At 37.0% G+C, this 20,410-nt stretch overlaps 2 protein-coding genes across 3 annotated transcripts in view; one reads left to right on the forward strand and one right to left on the reverse strand.

The window, feature by feature from the left end:
- Positions 1-10,541, forward strand: part of LOC122731735 (WD repeat-containing protein 19) — a 92,784-nt gene extending 82,243 nt beyond the window's left edge. For both annotated transcript variants that reach the window (XM_043972010.1, XM_043972011.1), the window contains 6 exons: positions 1,731-1,812; positions 5,645-5,795; positions 6,214-6,337; positions 6,932-7,008; positions 7,329-7,450; positions 7,887-10,541. In XM_043972010.1, coding sequence (XP_043827945.1) covers positions 1,731-1,812; positions 5,645-5,795; positions 6,214-6,337; positions 6,932-7,008; positions 7,329-7,440 — 546 coding nt within the window. In that variant the 3' untranslated portion in view covers positions 7,441-7,450; positions 7,887-10,541. The remainder of the gene's footprint in view (positions 1-1,730; positions 1,813-5,644; positions 5,796-6,213; positions 6,338-6,931; positions 7,009-7,328; positions 7,451-7,886) is intronic.
- Positions 10,542-12,478: 1,937 nt separating this feature from the next.
- The window catches only part of RFC1 (replication factor C subunit 1), an 85,269-nt gene continuing 77,337 nt past the window's right edge, over positions 12,479-20,410 (reverse strand). Inside the window, exons 24-25 of the mRNA XM_043972796.1 lie at positions 15,154-15,345; positions 12,479-13,374 (exon numbers count right to left, since the gene is read on the reverse strand). Coding sequence (XP_043828731.1) covers positions 13,288-13,374; positions 15,154-15,345 — 279 coding nt within the window. The 3' untranslated portion in view covers positions 12,479-13,287. The remainder of the gene's footprint in view (positions 13,375-15,153; positions 15,346-20,410) is intronic.

Consider the following 20,410-nt stretch of genomic DNA (forward strand, 5'->3'; position numbering starts at 1 on the left):
ATCATTTCTTGTGAAAGTATTGTGCACAGCTGAGAAATAGGTATACTTAATTTCTATTACTGGGGCAGCTAGGTGGCACAGTGGATAGAGCACTGGCCCTGGAGTCAGGAGTACCTGAGTTCAAATCTGGCCTCAGACACTTGACATTTACTAGCTGTGTAAGTCACTTAACCCCCACTGCCCAGCAAAAAAAAAAAAAAAAATTCTAATTTCTATTACTATTCAATATTCTCCAGAGGTCTATCATATGTAACTTTTCTAAAATTCTGTTCGAGGCTTTAACTTCTTTCTTGTTTATTTTTTGGTTAGATTTGTATAGGTCTAAGACCATTAAATTGAGATCCCCCACTATTATAGTTCTGCAATTTCCTGTTACTCATTTATCTTTTCCTTTCAGAATTTAAATGCTATACCATTTGGTGCTGGTTTAGTATTAACATTAATCCACTGTTGATGGTATCTTTTGGCAAAATGTAGTTTCTGTTTTATCTCTTTTGTGATTTAGCTTTTGCTTTGTCTGAGATCATGATTGCATAATTACTGCTTCCTCTCACTCTGCCACCTTCACTCTGCCTCTGGAATAATATATTCATGATGAACTTATGCTTATTTATAGCAGTCACAGATTCCCTTTCTAAATATTCAGAAACCATACTTTTAATAATGTATCTGAGGCAGCTAGGTGGCACACTGGATAGAGCACTGGCCCTGGAGTCAGGAGTACCCGAGTTCAAATGTGGCCTCAGACACTTAACACTTATTAGCTGTGTGACCCTGGGCAAGTCATTTAACCCCAATTGCCTCACTGAAAAAAAATGTATCTTAATATTTTTGCCAAGAATTTGTTAAGCTCCCTGGACTATGGCTTGAAGATTCCACCTCATTCACCTTTTAGAAAAATGAACATTTCCCATCTCCATTTCTTTTGTACTTTTTCCATTCTGCATGATTTTTCAGAGATCATGAACACTGGCTTTGCAATGATATCTGCAAGTTGTTAAAGAATGCTGGGATGTAGTTCTTCTAGCAAATAGACAATATATGTGCTGCTCTCTTAGCAGCAATGATGTCTAAATAGTTACAATCCATTACCATAACTAAATCTTCCCTCTACTTCCAGAACTCATTGTCTCTTTCTGGATAGGTGGTCTGTATTAAACTCCAGCTATGTCACTCTTGTTTCTTACTCCATAAATTTTCATTCATCTGTGAAATACCAACATGGATTTCCTCACAGAAGACATACCTTTTTGATATAGAGTATTATTCTATTGAGCCTTTTAGCCAATCTATTCCTCTGAAATATTTATCCCCTTCTACCACCATATTCCAGTTCAATCAAAACTCAGAAAATCATAGTGAAAACAATACTATCAAATCTACCTCCCTGTATTGTTTTCAGTTATAGTACCTGTACTGCTTAATACCAAGTGTCACAGTGAGGTTTCAATTGAAAATAATGTAAGTTAACTCACTCTGAAAACTGTTATGCCAATGTAAGGTAATTAACTACTATCATTAACTTTTTTGTTTTTTCCAGGGAATAGTGGCTTATTTATTATCTCTTGGATAATGGAAATTGTAGGGTTCTGATAGTTACCTTTGTAGAAACAAAAGAAAAAGCTTTTAAAAATTCATTTGCTTATACATGTACATTCATCTAGAGGAATGTGGACATAAGTATGTTTGGATGTTTCCTGTAAAGTAAATGATGAAATAATTTCTTTCAGATACATGTTAAAAGTGGAGATCATATGAAGGGAGCACGAATGCTTATTCGTGTGGCCAACAACATTAGCAAATTCCCATCACGTAAGTACTATCGGTGAAGAGCTCCTTTTCTACTTATAAAAATAGTCTATGATAAACCTAATCAAAATATACTTGGTAACTCCATCACAAGACCCGTTTTTGTTGCTGTTGTACTTTAGGAAGCACTAGGACTTTATTGTGATCTTCAATTGAGAAAAGTTAACAATTCACTTGAACTTGTTTAGTGGGTTGGTTTTTTAAAACAGTATAATGGATTAAAACTACGTATACTTAAGTGAAAAAGAAATACAGAAATTGGATCTTTTTAGAAATTATTTTCCCATATATATATATATATATACTGTAAAAAAATTATTAATAAGTATAACTAACCTGGAAAAATTATATATAATTGGATTTATGAAAATTTATGATTATATGAAAAATGATAAATTTAGAAAAATTATAATTGGGCCATAAGTCCCTTCGTGGTCGCCATTAAAATGTTAGAATATTTTTGATAACTAGGGCTAATTTTGGGGGGCTAAACTGTGGATGACTAAACTGGGGACTTTTGACTATTTGGATATCTGACTTCATTAATTTAATGTGGGCCGTTTATAAAGTTCCACCACGCTGCTCCCAAACTGATAGAATAAAGATTAAGAAGCCTCTTAACCAAATTTATGAGATACTGTTGAAAATTAAGAATACAAGGAAATAAAATGTACAACCTGACTGCTTTCCAGCGGTCTCTTTCCACTGCGTCTCTTTCCCACCTGCTGGCTTCGAACTTCTTGAATACAATAAGGGCCTTAGCTGCCTCGGCCTCAGGGCATGTTACACTTTCCCTGGTTTGTATTAAGGCCTGTAATCTTGTCAGCCCGGCCTCTCCTTTTCCGAAAGTCTTGCCTTTTCCAAACCGAACTCTCCTCGGTCCTTGTCCGAGCTCCCCTCTAGTCACACCCTCTTTCTTGTCTATCTAGTCCGTCCTCCTCTAGTCAGCCCCTCTCCTTAATCTTGTCTTTCTAGTCCGTTCTCGCTCCCCCCTTTTATTTCTCCTGTCTAATTCCCAGGTCTATATATACCTTTTCTTCTCTCCACTCGAATCTCGGGGCTTCCTTCACCCCCACAGACCAAGTTAATCCGCTCGCCAGGGCTGCAGCTGGTTGGGGGGGGGGTACTCCCACTTCACGTGCCTCAGCTATCTTTCAGATAGCTCCGCCCAGGTCGGAGGGAGCTGGAGGCTTTTCTTCCCCCCAGCTGTCTGACCTGGTGTCAGCTCAGCTGAAGCTGAAGCTGAGGAGGAAGGGGGAGAGACCTTGAGGGCCTAAGGCTTTCTAATCTCAGTCTAAAGGTAGGGTCCCCAAATCAAAACAAATTTCCACAATACATATGTGTATACACACACACACACACACACACACACACACACACATATGCATGCATGCAACAGGAAGGGAGGAAGGGAGGTGGAACAGAAAATGTTATTAAGTGCTATGTGGGATACAGACACAAGCCAAAGGAATGATAGTCCCTGCCCTCAAGAAGCTCTCTAAATGTTTCTAACAGGGAAGACAGCACACAAAAGGGAGCTGAAAGGGGGCTTGGAGAATATAGGTGAAGGTTTTTTGTGTGGGGGTTTGGTTTTGAAGTTCAGAAAAATTCAGGAGCTGGGCATGGAGAAGAATGAGATCAGACCACCCTTGGCTCTTCTACAAAAAGGAGACTCCACAAGGAACTCAGAAATAGAAGGCAATGGGCCTTGCACAGTAAGTGGGCAATGGTGGTAGTAAGGCTATTCCAGGATGAAGAGGCCCAAGCTCTGGGGGAAGTTCTAGGACGAGCCCAGCCTTAGAGAGGGTATGGTCTTGATATTCAGAGGAATTCAGGAACAGAGACAGAAGAGGGAACAGAAAAGGATGACATGTGGTAATGAGCATTTCAATGCCATTTTCTCATCTCCAGTCATCATCATGTTCACCTACTTCACCTGACAGAAGAAGCAACATATTATGATTAAAGAAAAACTCCACCACTCCCTTATAAAAAGTCTTTAACTTCACCATGAGTTGTCATAGTCTGTAAAATTGGATTAGTTTTGATAAGATGAAATCATTTGGGGGGCTAAATTATGCTGGCATGTTTTGTTCTTTAAAATAATTTTTCACTAGATGAAATCTCAGGAAATGCTGACAAATAGAATGAGGAATGAAACTGGATCAACAAAATACACTTTATTTTGTATCCCCAGCAATTAGCAAAGTGCCTGGAACATGGGAGGTATTTAAGTAATGTTTACTAATTGATTTCTATTGTGCTGTGATTCTAAGCACAAGGTGCTGGGGATACACAGACATCAGTGACAGTCCCTACCCTCAAGGAACTTATATGTTGGAGGAATATATCATGTGAAAAAGTATATAAATACAAAATAATAGGAAATAATTTCTTTTTAAAATATCATTTAACATTCTTTAAAAAAAAACTTGAGTTCTGACTTCTCTTTCTCCCTCACCTAATAAGACAAGAAATGTGATATCAATTACAAATATAAAATCATGCAAACCATATTTCCATAATAACCATGTTGCAAAAAATAAAAAGCAAGAAAAATAAAGTGAAAAAAAAAACCACAAAATACATTTTATCTGGAGCCACTTGTGATTGCTTCCCCATTTGTGTACCTAATTTGGTTTCTGTCTTTTTGGGGGGGTGGGGGCAGGGCAGTGGGGGTTAAGTGTCTTGCCCAGGGTCACACAGTTAATGTCAAGTGTCTGAGGCTGGATTTGAACTCAGGTACTCCTGAATCCAGGGCCAGTGCTTTATCCACTGCTCCACCTAGCTGCCCCATCATTCTTTTTTAATATAACTATAGCCAATGTATCATTTTCTAATTCTTTACTCTGCATCACTAATGTCTTTCCATATTTCTTTGCATTTATCATTTTTAGGGTATAATATCATACTATAATATAAATATACCAGTTTATTCAGCTGTTTGCCAAATTGTGTGTGTGTGTGTGTGTGTGTGTTTTAGTTCCACAAGGAACTAAAAATTTACAACCAGAGTGCCAAACATTTCAAATAGAAACAGGGACACTAAACCATAAATAAAATTCCTGGTATACACATATTGACTTTTAAAACCATATATTAACACAATGTATGTTCTGTTTTATTCTTATTTTGTTAAATATTTCCCAATTATATTTTAATCTGACTCAGCAGCATTTAGGAGTTGTGTAGACACTTCTTTGACACCTTTGATTTCTAAGAAATAATTCACTGTTACAAATAAAACAATTAAGAGTATTTGTCGGGGCAGCTAGGTGGCATAGTGGATAGAGCACCAGCCCTGGATTCAGGAGGACCTGAGTTCAAATCTGGCCTCAGACACTTAACACTTACTAGCTGTGTGACCCTGGGCAAGTCACTTAACTCCAGTTGCCACACATACAAACAAGAGTATTTGGCTATCAGTCCCCCCCGCCTTTTTTTTGTATTTCCATGATTATGTGGACTTAGGACTACCTTAGCTAGGATCACTTGTACAAACTTGACCTCTCTAACTCTTTCCCTCTATATACAATGAGGAGTTTTAGGCTACAGGCTTATCAGTAGCTACCACCCCCCCACCCCCTTCTAGCTATTGATCAGTTTGTGTATGATTCATGTTATTAATAACTTATGTATCTTTTATGAATTATTCGTTTCTTTTGACCATTATCCATTGTGAGAATGTTTATTACTTTTATAAAATGTGTATCATTTCCTTTAGATAGACTTGGTTAGTCTTTCCCTATATTTAGAAAGTTTGTGTTCCTTCTGGCATGTTTTTATACCACTGTTAATGACATAGTACTATTTTTCTGTGCTGTTTATTTTATAGACATTGTACCTATCTTGACTTCTACCGTGATAGAGTGTCACAGAGCAGGCCTGAAAAACTCTGCTTTCAGTTTTGCTGCTATGTTGATGAGACCTGAGTATCGCAATAAAATAGATATCAAGTATAAAAAGAAAATTGAAGCAATGGTGAGGTAAGTGGTGTCTTTTTTCTTTGATTTGTGTACCAAAAATCAATGTTTTAAATATACTAGGATCATTAATAGGTGGAAAGAATGAATGACAGAAACTTTATTCTCTTTGATTAATGAGACATTCTTGGAATAAAAACTGTGTGTGCCAGTGAGTACCAAATGGGCAATTTCTAGACCCTCTCATAATTTATAAATGAGTAGCCCCAAAGGCAGGTGTGGTAGTAGTCCACCACTACCCAATGTCCTAAAAAAATATAAAAATGAAATGTCACTTGTTTTGTATGAGAATTTTCTCAACTATAGTATCTCTGATCTCAAAGCTGAAGTTATATGTATATTGATGCCTTGATTTCAATACTCTAATTTCAGAATAAATAGGGGCATGCCTTTGTAAATGATGTATGGTTCCTCCTCACAGGAGACCTGACACATCAGAAATAGAAGAGATCTCAACACCATGTCCATTTTGTGAATTCCTGATTCCTGAATCTGAACTACTCTGCCCTGGATGCAAAAATAATATCCCATATTGCATTGCCACTGTAAGCTTCATTAAAAATATTATATTCTTTGTATTTATTAACTATTTGAATATTTTAAAATGTTAACACTTTTTGCCTTCTGAAATAATCTGTTTTATTGTCTTTTATTTTCTGAAGCATTCCCCATTATTTAAATTGTAGCACTTTGGCCATTACTATCTTTAATAAATATGATAATATACTATATTGAGACTCACTATTAGAAATGCTTATTAAAATGTCAAATTACTTTTAAATTATTAGAGCACCACAAGTTTTGTCTTACAGAAGAAAACTATTTAATGAATTAACATCATAATCTAAATTAAGAATTCCTGTCTTTTTGTACCTAAAAAAAAAATAATCTTGTCACAGCTATACAAACATAAGCAAGTTTTAGTATTTTCAGTGCTATCTACTTATTTGGCAATGTGTTGCCTCTTCTAATTGACAAGAAAATCAGCTCTATGAAATACTATAAAGGTATTTCTTATACATGCCAATAATGTGAATAAAGAGTCTTGGTATATAACAATAATAATGCTACATAATGAAATACTAAAAAAATAATTTTTAAAAAGGCTAATTTCTCTCTCTTAATTGTACTGGATCCAGGGTCGGCATATGTTAAAAGATGACTGGACTGTATGTCCACATTGTGACTTTCCTGCTTTATACTCAGAATTCAAAATGTAAGTAAAAATTATTTTGCTCTAAGATATAATTTGCTTTTTTTTTTATATATAATTTTTTTTAACTGAATCAATCAGCAATCCTGGGTATATCAGTTGATATGCAAAGCTATACCACTTATGTTTACTTTCCCCAAAATCCCAAAAGAGTACAATAAACATGGCAATATTTTCATTTCTTAACCTCCTTGGTAAATAAATGATGAAAAATCGAATGTATACCTAGAGATCCATAAACCATAAAATGAGTTATTTTCACACTAAAGTAAAAGATCAAACAATTCTCCAGATCTAACTTACCCTTATTTCTTTCCATTCAGCATGCTGAATACAGAAAACACATGCCCTATGTGTTCAGAAAGGTTAACCAGTGATCAACTTAAAAAAATAACAGATTTTGCACAATACCCCAGGGGAGAAGTGGAACAATGACTACCTCCAGGTAAATGCTATAGTACTAGTTCTTCTTTCTCGTATTTCATAGCCATAATGTAGAGCACATACATCAAATATTTTTATTGGTGCATTTTGAGAGAGCCATATGAAAGGTAAATGTTACATTTTTTATAGCATTGACAGTGGATAGATCCATAATGGAACACGAGGCTTAATCTCAGTGTTGGTAAAATTATACTGGCTTGTAAATCATTCTCAATTAAAGTTGTCCAGGTATTATAAGAGATGTATTTTACTATTTAAAATATGACTCAATTGGAAGATTTTATGATAAAAATTGATTTTATTAAAGGTTCCCCCCTTTTCTAATATTCTCTTTTTATCCAATATTCAATTTATATTTCAAATTTCCTGGTAACTTTTAAAAATAGAAATGAAAGTTACTCCATTTAATATAGCACAATTTGCTTTTTTGCTTTCAGGTACTGAAATGGCCCACTTAGTCATCAAGTACACACAGCCCCAAGATGACAGAGAAACTCTTGTTATGGGACAAGTCTGAAGAGTATTCAAATGGAAGATGTCTGATGACTATATAGTAATGACAGATTTTTTTCAACAGCTTTCAGTGAGGATTGTTATTTTGAGAGACTATATTCTTCAGTACTGATGCCATTATTCAAAACATTTTTGGAATTCTTTATTTTGAATTGCCATTGGTCAGTGAATGAACCATCCAAGAAAATCAGTCTCTTCATTCTTTCAATACAGTTCAACAAATGTTTATTAAGCCCTTGCTATGTGCAGAGCACTGTGCTTAGGCACTGAATTTATAAAAATAATAAACCTGACATTTTATAGCACTTTAATATTCATAACATATTCTTTTGACCCTGATTAGGTAAGCACTACATATATTCCCATTTTACAAATGAGGGCACTGAGGCCCTATGGTTAAGATGAAATGGCCCTATGGCCATGCAACTACTAATTGACAGAGGTGGGATTTGAACCCATCTTTCCTGACTCCAATTGGGTTCAGTACTGTATTGTGTTGCCTCTCATGATCATGAATTCAATTTCATATGTACTGATGAAGTACCTACTAAGTTCAAGGTACTGCACTAAGAAGTGGGGATACAAAGACAAAACAGGCTTCCAGCCCTCAAGACACACATGTTCTCTTGGGGTGTGCAACAAAAACACAATTGCAACATAACTTGGAAAAAAAGAGTATTTAACTGAGACCGTCAAGAAACACCTTACCACAGTGGGGCCCAAGCTAAGCCTGGAAGAAAAACAAGTATTTAGAAAGACTTGAGATAATGCAGGTGCCCAGCCTGGTAGGTACCCATCACACAGTAGGGTCTTGAGTGCTTAGATTGCCTCTGAAGACAATTTTAAGAGTGGCAAAAATATTCTTTCTGAATGAAAGCCACCTTCAACTGGTTACAACCCTAAATTATTTAGTGATTGTTTAAGATGATGACTTTATTAAAAAATGAAAACATATGTAGAATGCAAGCTCACAAGGGCAGTGACTTTCATTTTCTTTTTATGTCTATCCCCAGTGCTTTGCACATAAAAGACACAACTTCATTGAATTACATGGCTTGTGACAGTAGCATGTGTTCCTTAAGGCTGCTAGTTTCCCCAAGTCCCTGGAAATGATACTATTCTTAAAGATTCAGAAATTGCTAAAGAATACACTATAGCTGATATTTATATATATTAACCCAATTCCACTATCAGCAAGTAATATAGACACTAAACCAAAGGTTCTTAACATGGGGACCATGAACTTTTTTTGTTTTGTTAACTATATTTCAACATAATTTTCTTTTCTAAGTCTATATATTTTATTTTATGAATTTAAAAATATTCTGAGAAGGGGTTCATGGGCTTCCCAGTCTGCTAAAGGGGTCTGACGCAAACTAAGGTTAAGAACCCCTGAACTAAATACTCCCCATTCTACATGTATTAGGTGGTATTAGGAATATGCCTGCTTTATTTCACAGAAATAATTCTAACCAAAAATACATATCAACTTTTTCCTAATTGTGTGAATTTCCTCAGTCCTGCATTTCTTAAGTTCCCACAAGTGGAGGTCTACAAAGAGACTAGACAACCATTTTTTGTCAACAAATGAGGGTTTATCTGTTCCCTGCAACCCCTAGAAACTTTTAAAATATTAATTTGTTTAGCAGTATTTTCTTCATAAGTAATTTAGAGGAATTGGATCTAGCCCAAACTGAATTACCACGAGTTATGAATTGTGATATTCAAACTATTGTTTTTGTTATTCTTTAAGAACTGCTTTCAAGAAGTAGTTACCCCAAGAAAATGTTTGGCTTCCTAAACAGAAATAATAGTTTTATGGTTTGCTTCAGTGATTCACTGATGAATGCAACTTAACAGCTCTTAAAAAGCAGCTTTTTTCAACCCTGTCTTAGTCACTAGTATCAATATTTTTCTCTCCTTTTACCAATTTTGTACTTTAAATGACTTTCTATCTATATTGCCTGGCACTTTCCAGAACACAAAAGATTCAGCTAGTAAAAAAAAAATGTTTATTACACATGGATTGTCCTTTAATTGTTGCACTGAGTGACCAGAAAGGTAGCAATCATTCTCCAACTGAGCTAAAAGAAATGGAAGCCAAAAAAAAAAAAAAAAAAGGGGCGGCTAGGTGGCGCAGTGGATGGAGCACCGGCCCTGGATTCAGGAATACCTGGGTTCAAGTCCGGCCTCAGACACTTGACACTTACTAGCTGTGTGACCCTGGACAAGTCACTTAACCCCCATTGCCCCGCAAAAAAAAAAAAAAAAAAAAAAAAAAGAAATGGAAGCAAGCATGTTATTTATATGCTTACTATACATACCATGGCTGTTAAGTGTTTAGCTTCATTTCTTATCAAATATTTGCATTTGCTTTATTCTCTCCTTCCACCAACAGCTATGTGGTAGAAAATTTAAAGACTCATATATAACAGTTATTAGAAGCTATATCATATGACATATCTCAAGGTCCCTTCTCGCATTTTTCATACTTTATTTGTTATCTTTGGTGTAAGATTTTTTCCTCAATTCTGTCTCCTGTATTGTGATTCTGTAAACATTTACATTTTGATATTTTTGTATCTTGAAATATATACTTTAAAATTAAATTGATCTCTACTTTTATTTTGTGTCCTCTAAGGGGAAACGCATCAGATTTGAGAAGCATAAATCACCGGTACAATAATGGGTGGTTAGCAATAATTTATAGCTCAATGTAGGTTTTGTTTTTAAAACTTTCCTGCTTTTTCGTTTTCCATATTTTTATCCTGAGTTTGAAGGCTTACAATTTTTCCTTTCTGTAGGGGAAAGAACCCAAATGTACACAAGCATTACCATGCCTTACATTCATGTCAAGTTTGTAATAAGCTTCTAATTAGACAGTGCTCAGTAGAGTTACTTTTTTTTTTTTTGGTTGGGCAATGAGGGTTAAGTGACTTGCCCAGGGTCACACAGCTAGTAAGGGTCAAGTGGCTGAGGCCAGATTTGAACTCAGGTCTTCCTGAATTCAGGGCCAGTGCTTTATCCACTGCATCACCTAGCTGCCCTGACTTACTAACTTATTAACCCTGACTTAAAACACAAATAAGTGACTCATATTGCTGAATCATTTTATAACATGTAACTGAACAAAACTCACCTGACATACTAACCTACTAACTAATTAGCTTTCAGTAATGATATTGAACTATACACTCCAATGGCTCATTGTGGCACGCCTGTCTTCAATGGTTAGACCAGTGCAGTGGAATACAAGCTCTGGGGAACTTCTATTTAAGCTGGAAAAGCTGAATGTAGATCCAATGCTGTCTCATCTGCTCACCAACCTAGTTCTAAGAGGGTTATCACTAGATTGGCGAATTTCAGCCATAGAAACTTAATATAAGCACCTATGGCCTGGAAAAATGACAGTGTCAGTAAAGAGAATAGTACTTGGGGCAGCTAGGTGGCGCAGTGGATAAAGCACTGGCCCTGGATTCAGGAGTACCTGAGTTCAAATCCAGCCTCAGACACTTGACACTTACTAGCTGTGTGACCCTGGGCAAGTCATTTAACCCCAATTGCCCTGCAAAAAAAAAAAAAAAAAGAGAGAGAATAGTACTCTCACTATGAAAGGATAACATGCTTCTTTAACAGGGTAAAGGATAAAGAGAAGGCTGTTCATTACCAGAGGGCCAGAAAAATGAAGTCCTATTTCTTAGACTCAGTCCAAAGATTGTGCTGCTATCCTAGTTAGCTAGAAATACAGGTATATGGAGCAAGGAAAGAAAGAGATACACATCATCTTGACAGCAATTTAATTTAAATGTTTAGAGTATGGTCATAGAGAAAAGGCAGCATAGTATCAAAACTCTATATTAAAATGGCAGAGAGAGAAGTTAAAACTGGTGACCAAGAAAGTCCTTGTCCTGAAGATTACACTTTTTTTTTTTTTTTGCGGGGCAATTGGGGTTAAGTGACTTGCCCAGGGTCACACAGCTAGTAAGTGTTAAGTGTCTGAGGCTGGATTTGAACTCAGGTACTCCTGACTCCAGGGCCAGTGCTCTATCCACTGCACCACCTAGCTGCCCCTGAAGATTACATTCTAACAAGATACAAGACTTAAAAATGAATGTCCATAAAATCTAATAAGCATAAAACATGTACATGATAAATATGCACTCCAGTCTTAGAAGGTTACTGGATTAACTGGGAGCAACTAGATGCAGACAGCATCAAACAAAGCCTTCATGAAATTTTGGCATTTTCTGAAACACCTTATAATATATAGTGGGGGCAGCTAGGTGGCGCAGTAGATAGAACACTGGCCCTGGCATCAGGAGGACCCAAATTCAAATCCAACTTCAGATACTTGACACTTACTAGCTGTGTGACCCTGGGCAAGTCATTTAACCCTGACTGCCTCAAGCATCCAGGGTCATCTCCAATCATCCTGATGTATATCTTGCCATTGGACCCAGATGGTTCTAGAGGAAGAGTGAGGTTGGTAACTTTATAAATCTGTCCCTCACTTAAATCCAATTCACTGCAAGTCACGACATCACCTCCTAATATAACGGTCCTCTTAGAAAATGAAGGATAAACAACAACATAACATATAGCATTGTAATTCCATTCATGGTAGACACTATAATAAAACTTATATTTCATATAGCAGTAAATGTAAACATAATTTTTCAGCTATTTTTTCAAATAATGGACAAAATAGAACATCAGCTATATACTAAAACATTGCTGTCTTGATATAACCACGAGAAGCCAAGAAACAAATGGATTTTTAAATTATCATGTAAAAGTAATTTTATTGCAGATTTTTGCGACATTTGACAATATACAAAAGAAATACCCATATCTGGGTAGTGGTTTTTCCACTATGTTCTATTTACAAAGTTTGAGCACATAATAGTAACTAGTTTTTTAAAAACGAGACATTGGCCCTATGAAGGCTATCATTATACATTCCATTCCCAAACCTGTAAAAGTTACTATATTATTGCTGAACCTAGGCATGTTAATATTTGACTACTAAAATCTTACACCAAAGCCTACATTTCTGTAAGAATTTTACATGGTAGCTTTGAAGAACATGGATAGAATCACGTTGCCACTGAAAGTGGAAGAATAAGCAGCCAAAGCACCCTCTATAAGAGGAGCATTTTTAGTTAACTGGTTAAACTTTTGGTCTTTAAATGAGCGGGACTACTACACACACAGTACCATTACTGCCAAGCCACAATTCTTCTGATGGATACAAGGCTTACTGCACAAGTTCCAACCATCACCAGTTATTACAGAGTGGTTCCAATATGGGATGATTCAACTTACTTAGGTTTTTTTTGAATTTTTCCCCTTTGCTTTTTTGTTCTCTGTATCTTTTTCTGGTTTTGAAGGCTTTGAAGATTTTGTCTGTTTCTGTTGAGGAAAAAACAAACAAACAAAAACCCCATGTACATAAGCATTACCACGTCAGACTTAGAGTCAATTTATAATTTGTAAATCAAGCTTATTGTCAGGATAAATCAAATCTGATCTACATTCTAGGCAGCTATGAAAAGGTAAAAATTTTAAATCCACACAAAAAGACTTCAAAAAATAATTCACTATGACAAAGTTGGATTCATCCAAAGGATTCAAAGATAGTACAATATTAATTATAGCATAATCTTATAAACAACAGAATCCACATGATTATTTTAATAGAAGGAGGAAAAGCCTTTGCTAAACTACAGCTTTTTCATTTACATTAAAAATCCTCAGAAGCATAGATGTGGATGGTCCCTTCTTCAATATAATCAAAAGTATATAGCTAGGAGCAGCTAGGTGGTGCAGTGGATAGAGCACAGGCCCTGGAGTCAGGAGGACCTGAGTTCAAATCCAGCCTCAGACACTTAACATTTACTAGCTGTGTGACCCTGGCAAGTCACTTAACCCCAATTACCTCAGCAAAAAAAATAATAATAATAATAATAAAGTATATAGCTAGCATTTATACATTTATAGCACGTTAAATTTGATATATCATATGATCCTCATTTTATAGTTGAGGAAAGTGAAGTGACTTGTCCAGGGTCATAGAGCTATCAAGTGTCTGAGGTAGGATTTGAATTCAGGTCTTCCTGACTCTCAAGTCTAACATTCTATCTATCTCCTGTGCCACCTGACTGTCTCATTACATATCTGCATCTATATCTAAAGTCAAGAGCTATCACTACTATTTGTAAACTATCATTCTAGAAGCTTTCCGAATATAAACATAGGCAAAGCAAGGATGCCCCCCCCCATTATTTGTCTTAATTCTAGAAATGCAAATAACACCAACAGTGAAAGGATAAAGGATTAAAGAGAGTTAAGGACAGAGAACAGTACAGATGTACTTGAGCTGGTACATTCATTCTAAGTTCAGGACAAGGAAGGAAAAGCCAGAGCAGGGGTAACAGACTAGGAGGAAAGGGAGGCAGAAAGGGACTGGAAGTTATAGTACAGATAAAAAAGATCTTTAGGAATAAAACAGAAGGCAAAAGATGAAGACTACTAGGTAGTGTGTGATTAGCAAGTCATTTCAGAATAGATCCTGAAGGTAGAGTGAAGGTGAAGGTGTGATTAGCACTGGGTAGTGGACAGAATGCTAAACTTAAGAGTCAAGGAAAATCAGGGTTAAATCCCACCCCCAGACTTGCTATCTGCATGAACATGGGCAACTTGCCTTCCAATCTTTTAATCATTCCATCTATCTATCTACCAGAAGAAGGAGCAGCATATTACAGGATGAAAAGCATGTTTTGTAATGACTGGACAGAGGGCTGACCTAAAAGTAAAAAAGACCTGGGTTTAAGCCCTGCCTCTGTGTGATAAAGGGTACCTCTCAGTAACCCAGACAATGCTCATCTGCATGGGTAGAGGAAGTTCCTCACCAGGGGCATCCTACACCAATGAAATCATAGGTTCTAGTAAAAAAAACTTATAGCATATAATACTTATATCAAAAACTAAATACCATGGGCAGCTAGATAACACAGTGTATAAAGCACCAGCCCTGGATTCAGGAGGACCTGAGTTCAAATCTGGCCTCAGACACTTGACACTTATTAGCTGTGTGACTCTGGGCAAATCGCTTAACCCCCATTGCCCCACAAAAACAAAACAAAGCAAAACAAAACAAAACAAACAAAAACGACAACAACAACTAAATACCTTGATCATAGCATCAGTTTCAATACTATCCTGGTCCTTCTCATCAGACTGGGATTCATCTTCATTTAACTCATCGCTGTAGTCTAAACTTAGTGATTGTCCTCCGCTATGTTTAGATGTCTTTGTTACCTGAAGCGAATATGGTGTGAGATGTACCTCTTTATTGTAGCCTCGTGTAAATGCTGCCTTAACCTGTATGAAATAGGCATAGAGGAAAAGATCATGAGTTTCAAAGATTTCTTTGATGCACAGAAGCCCAAAGATAGTTTTTTGAAGTGTTTTCCAAGTCACTTTTCTGGCAGAGGAAGGAAAAGCAACCAGGTTTAAGTGACTTGCCCAGAGTCACACAGATAATTAAGTGTCCAAGGGCAGATTTGAATTCAGGTCCTCCTACCTGCCAGGCCAATGCTCTATCCACTGCACTATCTTGCTGCCCCTTCAAGTCATTTTTCATAAATAAGCTTATTGGCCTATAATTTTTTAAATTAAGAGGTTTTTTTAATGAACAAAAAGTCCACTTTCTCTCCTTCCCACATTTCTAGCCTTCCTCTCACTGAAAAAGATAAACAAAACCTTTATAACAAATAAGCATTGTTAGGCAAAACAAATTACCATGCTGGTCAGGTAGAAAACATGTCTCAACCCGCATGCTGAATTAGTCACCTCTCTGTCAGGAGACGGTTAGTATGTATCCTTCTGAATGAAGTCTCTGGAACTGTGTTAGTCACTGTGTTGATAAGTATCCTTGAATCTTTCAAAGCTGTTTGTCTTTATAATATTATTGTCACTACAGAAATTATTTTCCTGATTTTTTTCACTGTGCTGTAACATTTCATATACAAACCCCTGAGTTTCTCTAAAATTACTCTCTTCGTCATTTCTTATGGCACAGAATATTATTCCACCACATTCATAGATCATTAGTTCAGCCATTCCCCAATTAATAAGTACCCCTTTAGTTTCAGACCATTTCCACCATAAAAAGAGTTGATATATCTTTGTACATAGAAATGCTTTTCCTTTTTCTTTGGTTCTTTATAAAACTAGTAGTGGTACTACTGTATTAGAATGTATTAAAACTGTAGTAAACAATAGTTTAATAACAATTTCAGGATAGTTACAAATAGCTTTCCAGAATGGCTGGATCAGTTCACAGCTTCACCAACAGTGCATTAATATGTATTATGCAACAGCCTATTCAGCATTTATTTATCACTGTCTTTTTGTCAACTCTGCCAACCTGATAAAACTGAGGTACAACCTCAGAGTACTTTTAATTTGCATTTCTCTAACTGTATTTTGAAGTATTTTAAAATATGGCTATTGATAACTTCAATTTCTTCCCCTGAAAAATGAAAACAAAGTTCTAGGACCCACCCATGACTTAACAACAGATGCCTGACTTCCCAGGAAAAAGTACATCATGTCAAAATGTCAAGAAAGCAAAACAATACCAATTACAGTGCAATACCAAAAATTAAAAAAAGAGAGAGGGGCAGCTAGATGGCACAGTAGGTAAAGCGCTGGCCCTGGATTCAGGAGTACCTGAGTTCAAATCCAACCTCAGAACACTTGACACTTACTAGCTGTGTGACCCTGGGCAAGTCACTTAACCCCCAATGCCCCGCAAAAAAAAAAAAGAGAGAGACAGACAGACAGACAGATGGGAAATAAGCATTTAAAAGGACTTGGAAAGGTCTCCTAAAGCACACAAGATTTGAGCTGAATCTTGCAGGAATCCAGGGACGTTAGGAAGCAGGGGTGAAGGGACAGAGCATTCTAGCAATGAGAAACAGAGAAAAGAATGTCAAAACCAGAGATGAATGTCATGTATAAGGAATAGCAAGTGGGTGTAAATAAGTCGATCACAGAGGGTAAGGAGGGAAGTAAAATATAAGAAAACTGTAAAGGCAGGAATGGGTCAGGTTGTAAAGGGCTTTTAAAAAAATGGAGACTTTCTATCTGATCCTGAAGGGAACTAGCCTTTACTGCTTAAAGAAGAAGGAAGAGGAGCAAGCTCAGTAATATGGTCAGATCTACTCGTTAGAAAAATCACCTTTGTAGCTGAGTGGACTAGAATAGAGAAAACTGAGGCAGACACCAAATAGAAGGATATTGCAGTGGCCTAGAAGAGAGATGATGAGGACCTTCATCAAACTATGTTGAGAGGATATTTAAAGGTAGAAATAACAAGATTTGACAACATATTAGATATATGGTGTTTTTAGTGTAAGTAAAGAGATATGGATGACAGAGATGTTATGAGCCTTGGTTACTGAGAAGATGGCGGTCCCCTCCAAAGTAATAGGAAGTTGGAAAAGAAAATAGTTTGGGGCGTGGGGGGAAGATATGAATTCTCTTTCAGACAAATTTAGTTTGAGATGCTGGGAAGTATCTAGTTCCAGATATCCAAAAGGCAGCTAATAATGTGGGACCAGAGTTCAGGAGACATACGAGGATACCTAGATCTGGGGATCATATGCATAGATAAGTGTGAGGTGATCAGATTACCAAGCAAGATGACATAGAAGGAAAAATTTCAGACACAGGACAGAGCTTGCCAAAATACTCAGAGTAAGTGATGTGGATAAAGATCTAACAAAAGAAACTGAGGAGGCATCAAATGGGTACAGGAAGAAAACCATTACAAAATAATATCCTAAAAATCTAGAGAGGAGATAGTATCCAGAAGAGAACTGACAGTGTCCATGGTTGTCAAAGATGAAGAAGAATAAAAATTGATAACGTCATTTGATTTGGCAATTAAGAGATCATTAGTGGGGCAGCTAGGTGGCACAGCAGATAAAACACTGGCCCTGGATTTAGGAAGACCTGAGTTCAAATCTGACCTGAGACACTGGACATTTATTAGCTGTGTGACCCTGGGCAAGTCACTTAACCCTCATTGCCGAGAGAGAGAGAGAGAGAGAGAGAGAGAGAGAGAGAGAGAGAGAGAGAGAGAGAGAGAGAGAGAGATTGATCATTGGTAACTTTGGAGAGAATAGTTTCAGTTGAATGATAATGTCAGAAGCCAGATTTCACTTAGAAGTGAGAGGAGAGGAAGAGTAGGCAGTCGGTGTAAACAGCTTTCTCAAGCAGTTTAGCTGTAGAGATTAAAAAAAAAAAAAATAGCACAATAGCCAGAAGGAATAGTCAGTTCAAGTCTTTAAAGGACAGGAGAAATAATGGCATTTTTGTTGGCAGAAGGGGAGAAACCAGTACATAAGAAGAGACCGAAGATTAGAGAGAGGATGATCATGGGAACAATTCACTGAAGATAAGAGGGAATGGGAATCAAGAGTGAATGGAGGGGCAGCTAGGTGGCGCAGTGGATAAAGCACCGGCCCTGGATTCGGGAGTACCTGAGTTCAAATCTGGCCTCAGACACTTGACACTTACTAGCTGTGTGACCCTGGGCAAGTCACTTAACCCCAATTGCCTTACAAAAAAAAAAATTTTAAAAAGAGTGAATGGAGAGGAGTTTGCCTTGGCAAAGACTACCTCTTCTTCTTCTTCAAGTATTTTATTATTTTCCAGTTACATGTAAAGATAGTTTTCAACATTTGTTTCCATAGGATTTTTAGTTACAAATTTTTCTCCCACCCTCCCTTCCCTCCCCAAGATGAAAAACAATCTGATATAGATTATATATGTACAATCACATTAAATATATTTCTGCACTAATCATATTGTTAAAGGAGAATCAGAACACAAGGGGAAAACCTCAAAAAAGAAAAAACAAAAAGGCCAAAAAGTAGAAACCTTATGGTTCAATCTGCATTCAGAATCCACCGTTCTTTTTTCTGGATGTGGAGAACATTTTCTATCATGAGTACTTTAAGACTAGCTCTTCTTTTTTTTTAAAGTGAGGCAATTGGGGTTAAGTGACTTGCCCAGGGTCACACAGCTAGTAAGTGTTAAGTGTCTGAGGCCGGATTTGAACTCAGGTACTCCTGACTCCAAACCCAGTGCTCTACCCACTGCGCTACCTAGCTGCCCCAAGACTAGCTCTTCTTAAGAGAAAACAGTGAAATAGTGGGGGGAAGATGTCTGAGTGATGTAAGATGAGGAGGAAGGGCAAAAAAGAGAGGGGAGCGGGTGGAGCGTAAGGCCTGTAAACATTTAACACAGCTGCTATGGTGAGTGGAAGAGTTCATCTATTTTTTTTCCACATAAATATTTTATTATTTTCCAGTTATATTTAGAGATAGTTTTCAACATTTGTTTTTTATAAGATTTCTAGTTGCAAAATTTTTCTCCCTCCCTGCCCTCCCTTCCCCCTCCCCAAGACAGCAAGTAATCTGATATAGGTTATATATGTACAATCACATTAAACATATTTCTGCATTAGACATGTTATGAGAGAAGAATCAGAGCAAAAAAGAAAAACCTCAAAAGAAAAACAAGAACAACAACAACAAAAAACCAATAGAAATAGTATTGCTTGATCTGCATCTAGATCCCAGTTCTTTTTTTTTTCTGGATTCAGTCAATAAGTACCACCAATGTCTAGACTGGATGATGAATGCAAGTTACCATCAAAGAAGGACAAATCCAAGAGAAAGTCTAAAAGCAGACAGGGAAGCAAGGAGTGTTCTGACTTTCCACTGCAACTGGTGAGTAGTGGCAGAAGTGCAATCAGTACTGAAAAGGGTGGGCAGGGATACAGTATCATCAGAGGAGCACCCAGTCTTTGATTACCAGAAGACGGAAGGAAAGGTTCAGAACGACAGGAAATGAGTTAATTAAGGAGTGAAAAATTCCGAGGGGCACAGCAGAAGGGGATGAGGGAGAATATGGAGCTTGAAGCTGTGGTATCAGGCTTAAGAGGGATCGCACTAAGGAAGTGGACAGTAGGGGATAGGGTCTGTACTTCAGTAGCTAAAGGTCTGGAATCATGGGGATGGAAAGAGGATGGGAGGGATAGTACAACGCAAACCACTGAGTAGAGAACCAGATAAAGGAAAAGTGGTTGGATAGAGATTTATTGAGGGATGCTGGCAATTAAATTGGAACACCTGCCTTAGAAAAGACAGAAGCAAACAGGAATGGCCAAAAGGTATCTGACAGGTGGGTAAGAAGCAGCAGTGTGAAACAGGGTGGCTGAAGAAACAAAGATGGAAGCCTAGAAAAGTGGTAGGCAAAGGCAAGTCACGGAAGTATTCTAAGTGGAAGGTATGCAATGATAACATAATAGCTTCCATTTACATAGAACTTTAAGGTTTGCAAAATGTTTTACAAAGGTTAACAACTCCTT

Source organism: Dromiciops gliroides, chromosome 6 (genome assembly GCF_019393635.1).
Source record: "Dromiciops gliroides isolate mDroGli1 chromosome 6, mDroGli1.pri, whole genome shotgun sequence".
Lineage (NCBI taxonomy): Eukaryota > Metazoa > Chordata > Mammalia > Microbiotheria > Microbiotheriidae > Dromiciops > Dromiciops gliroides.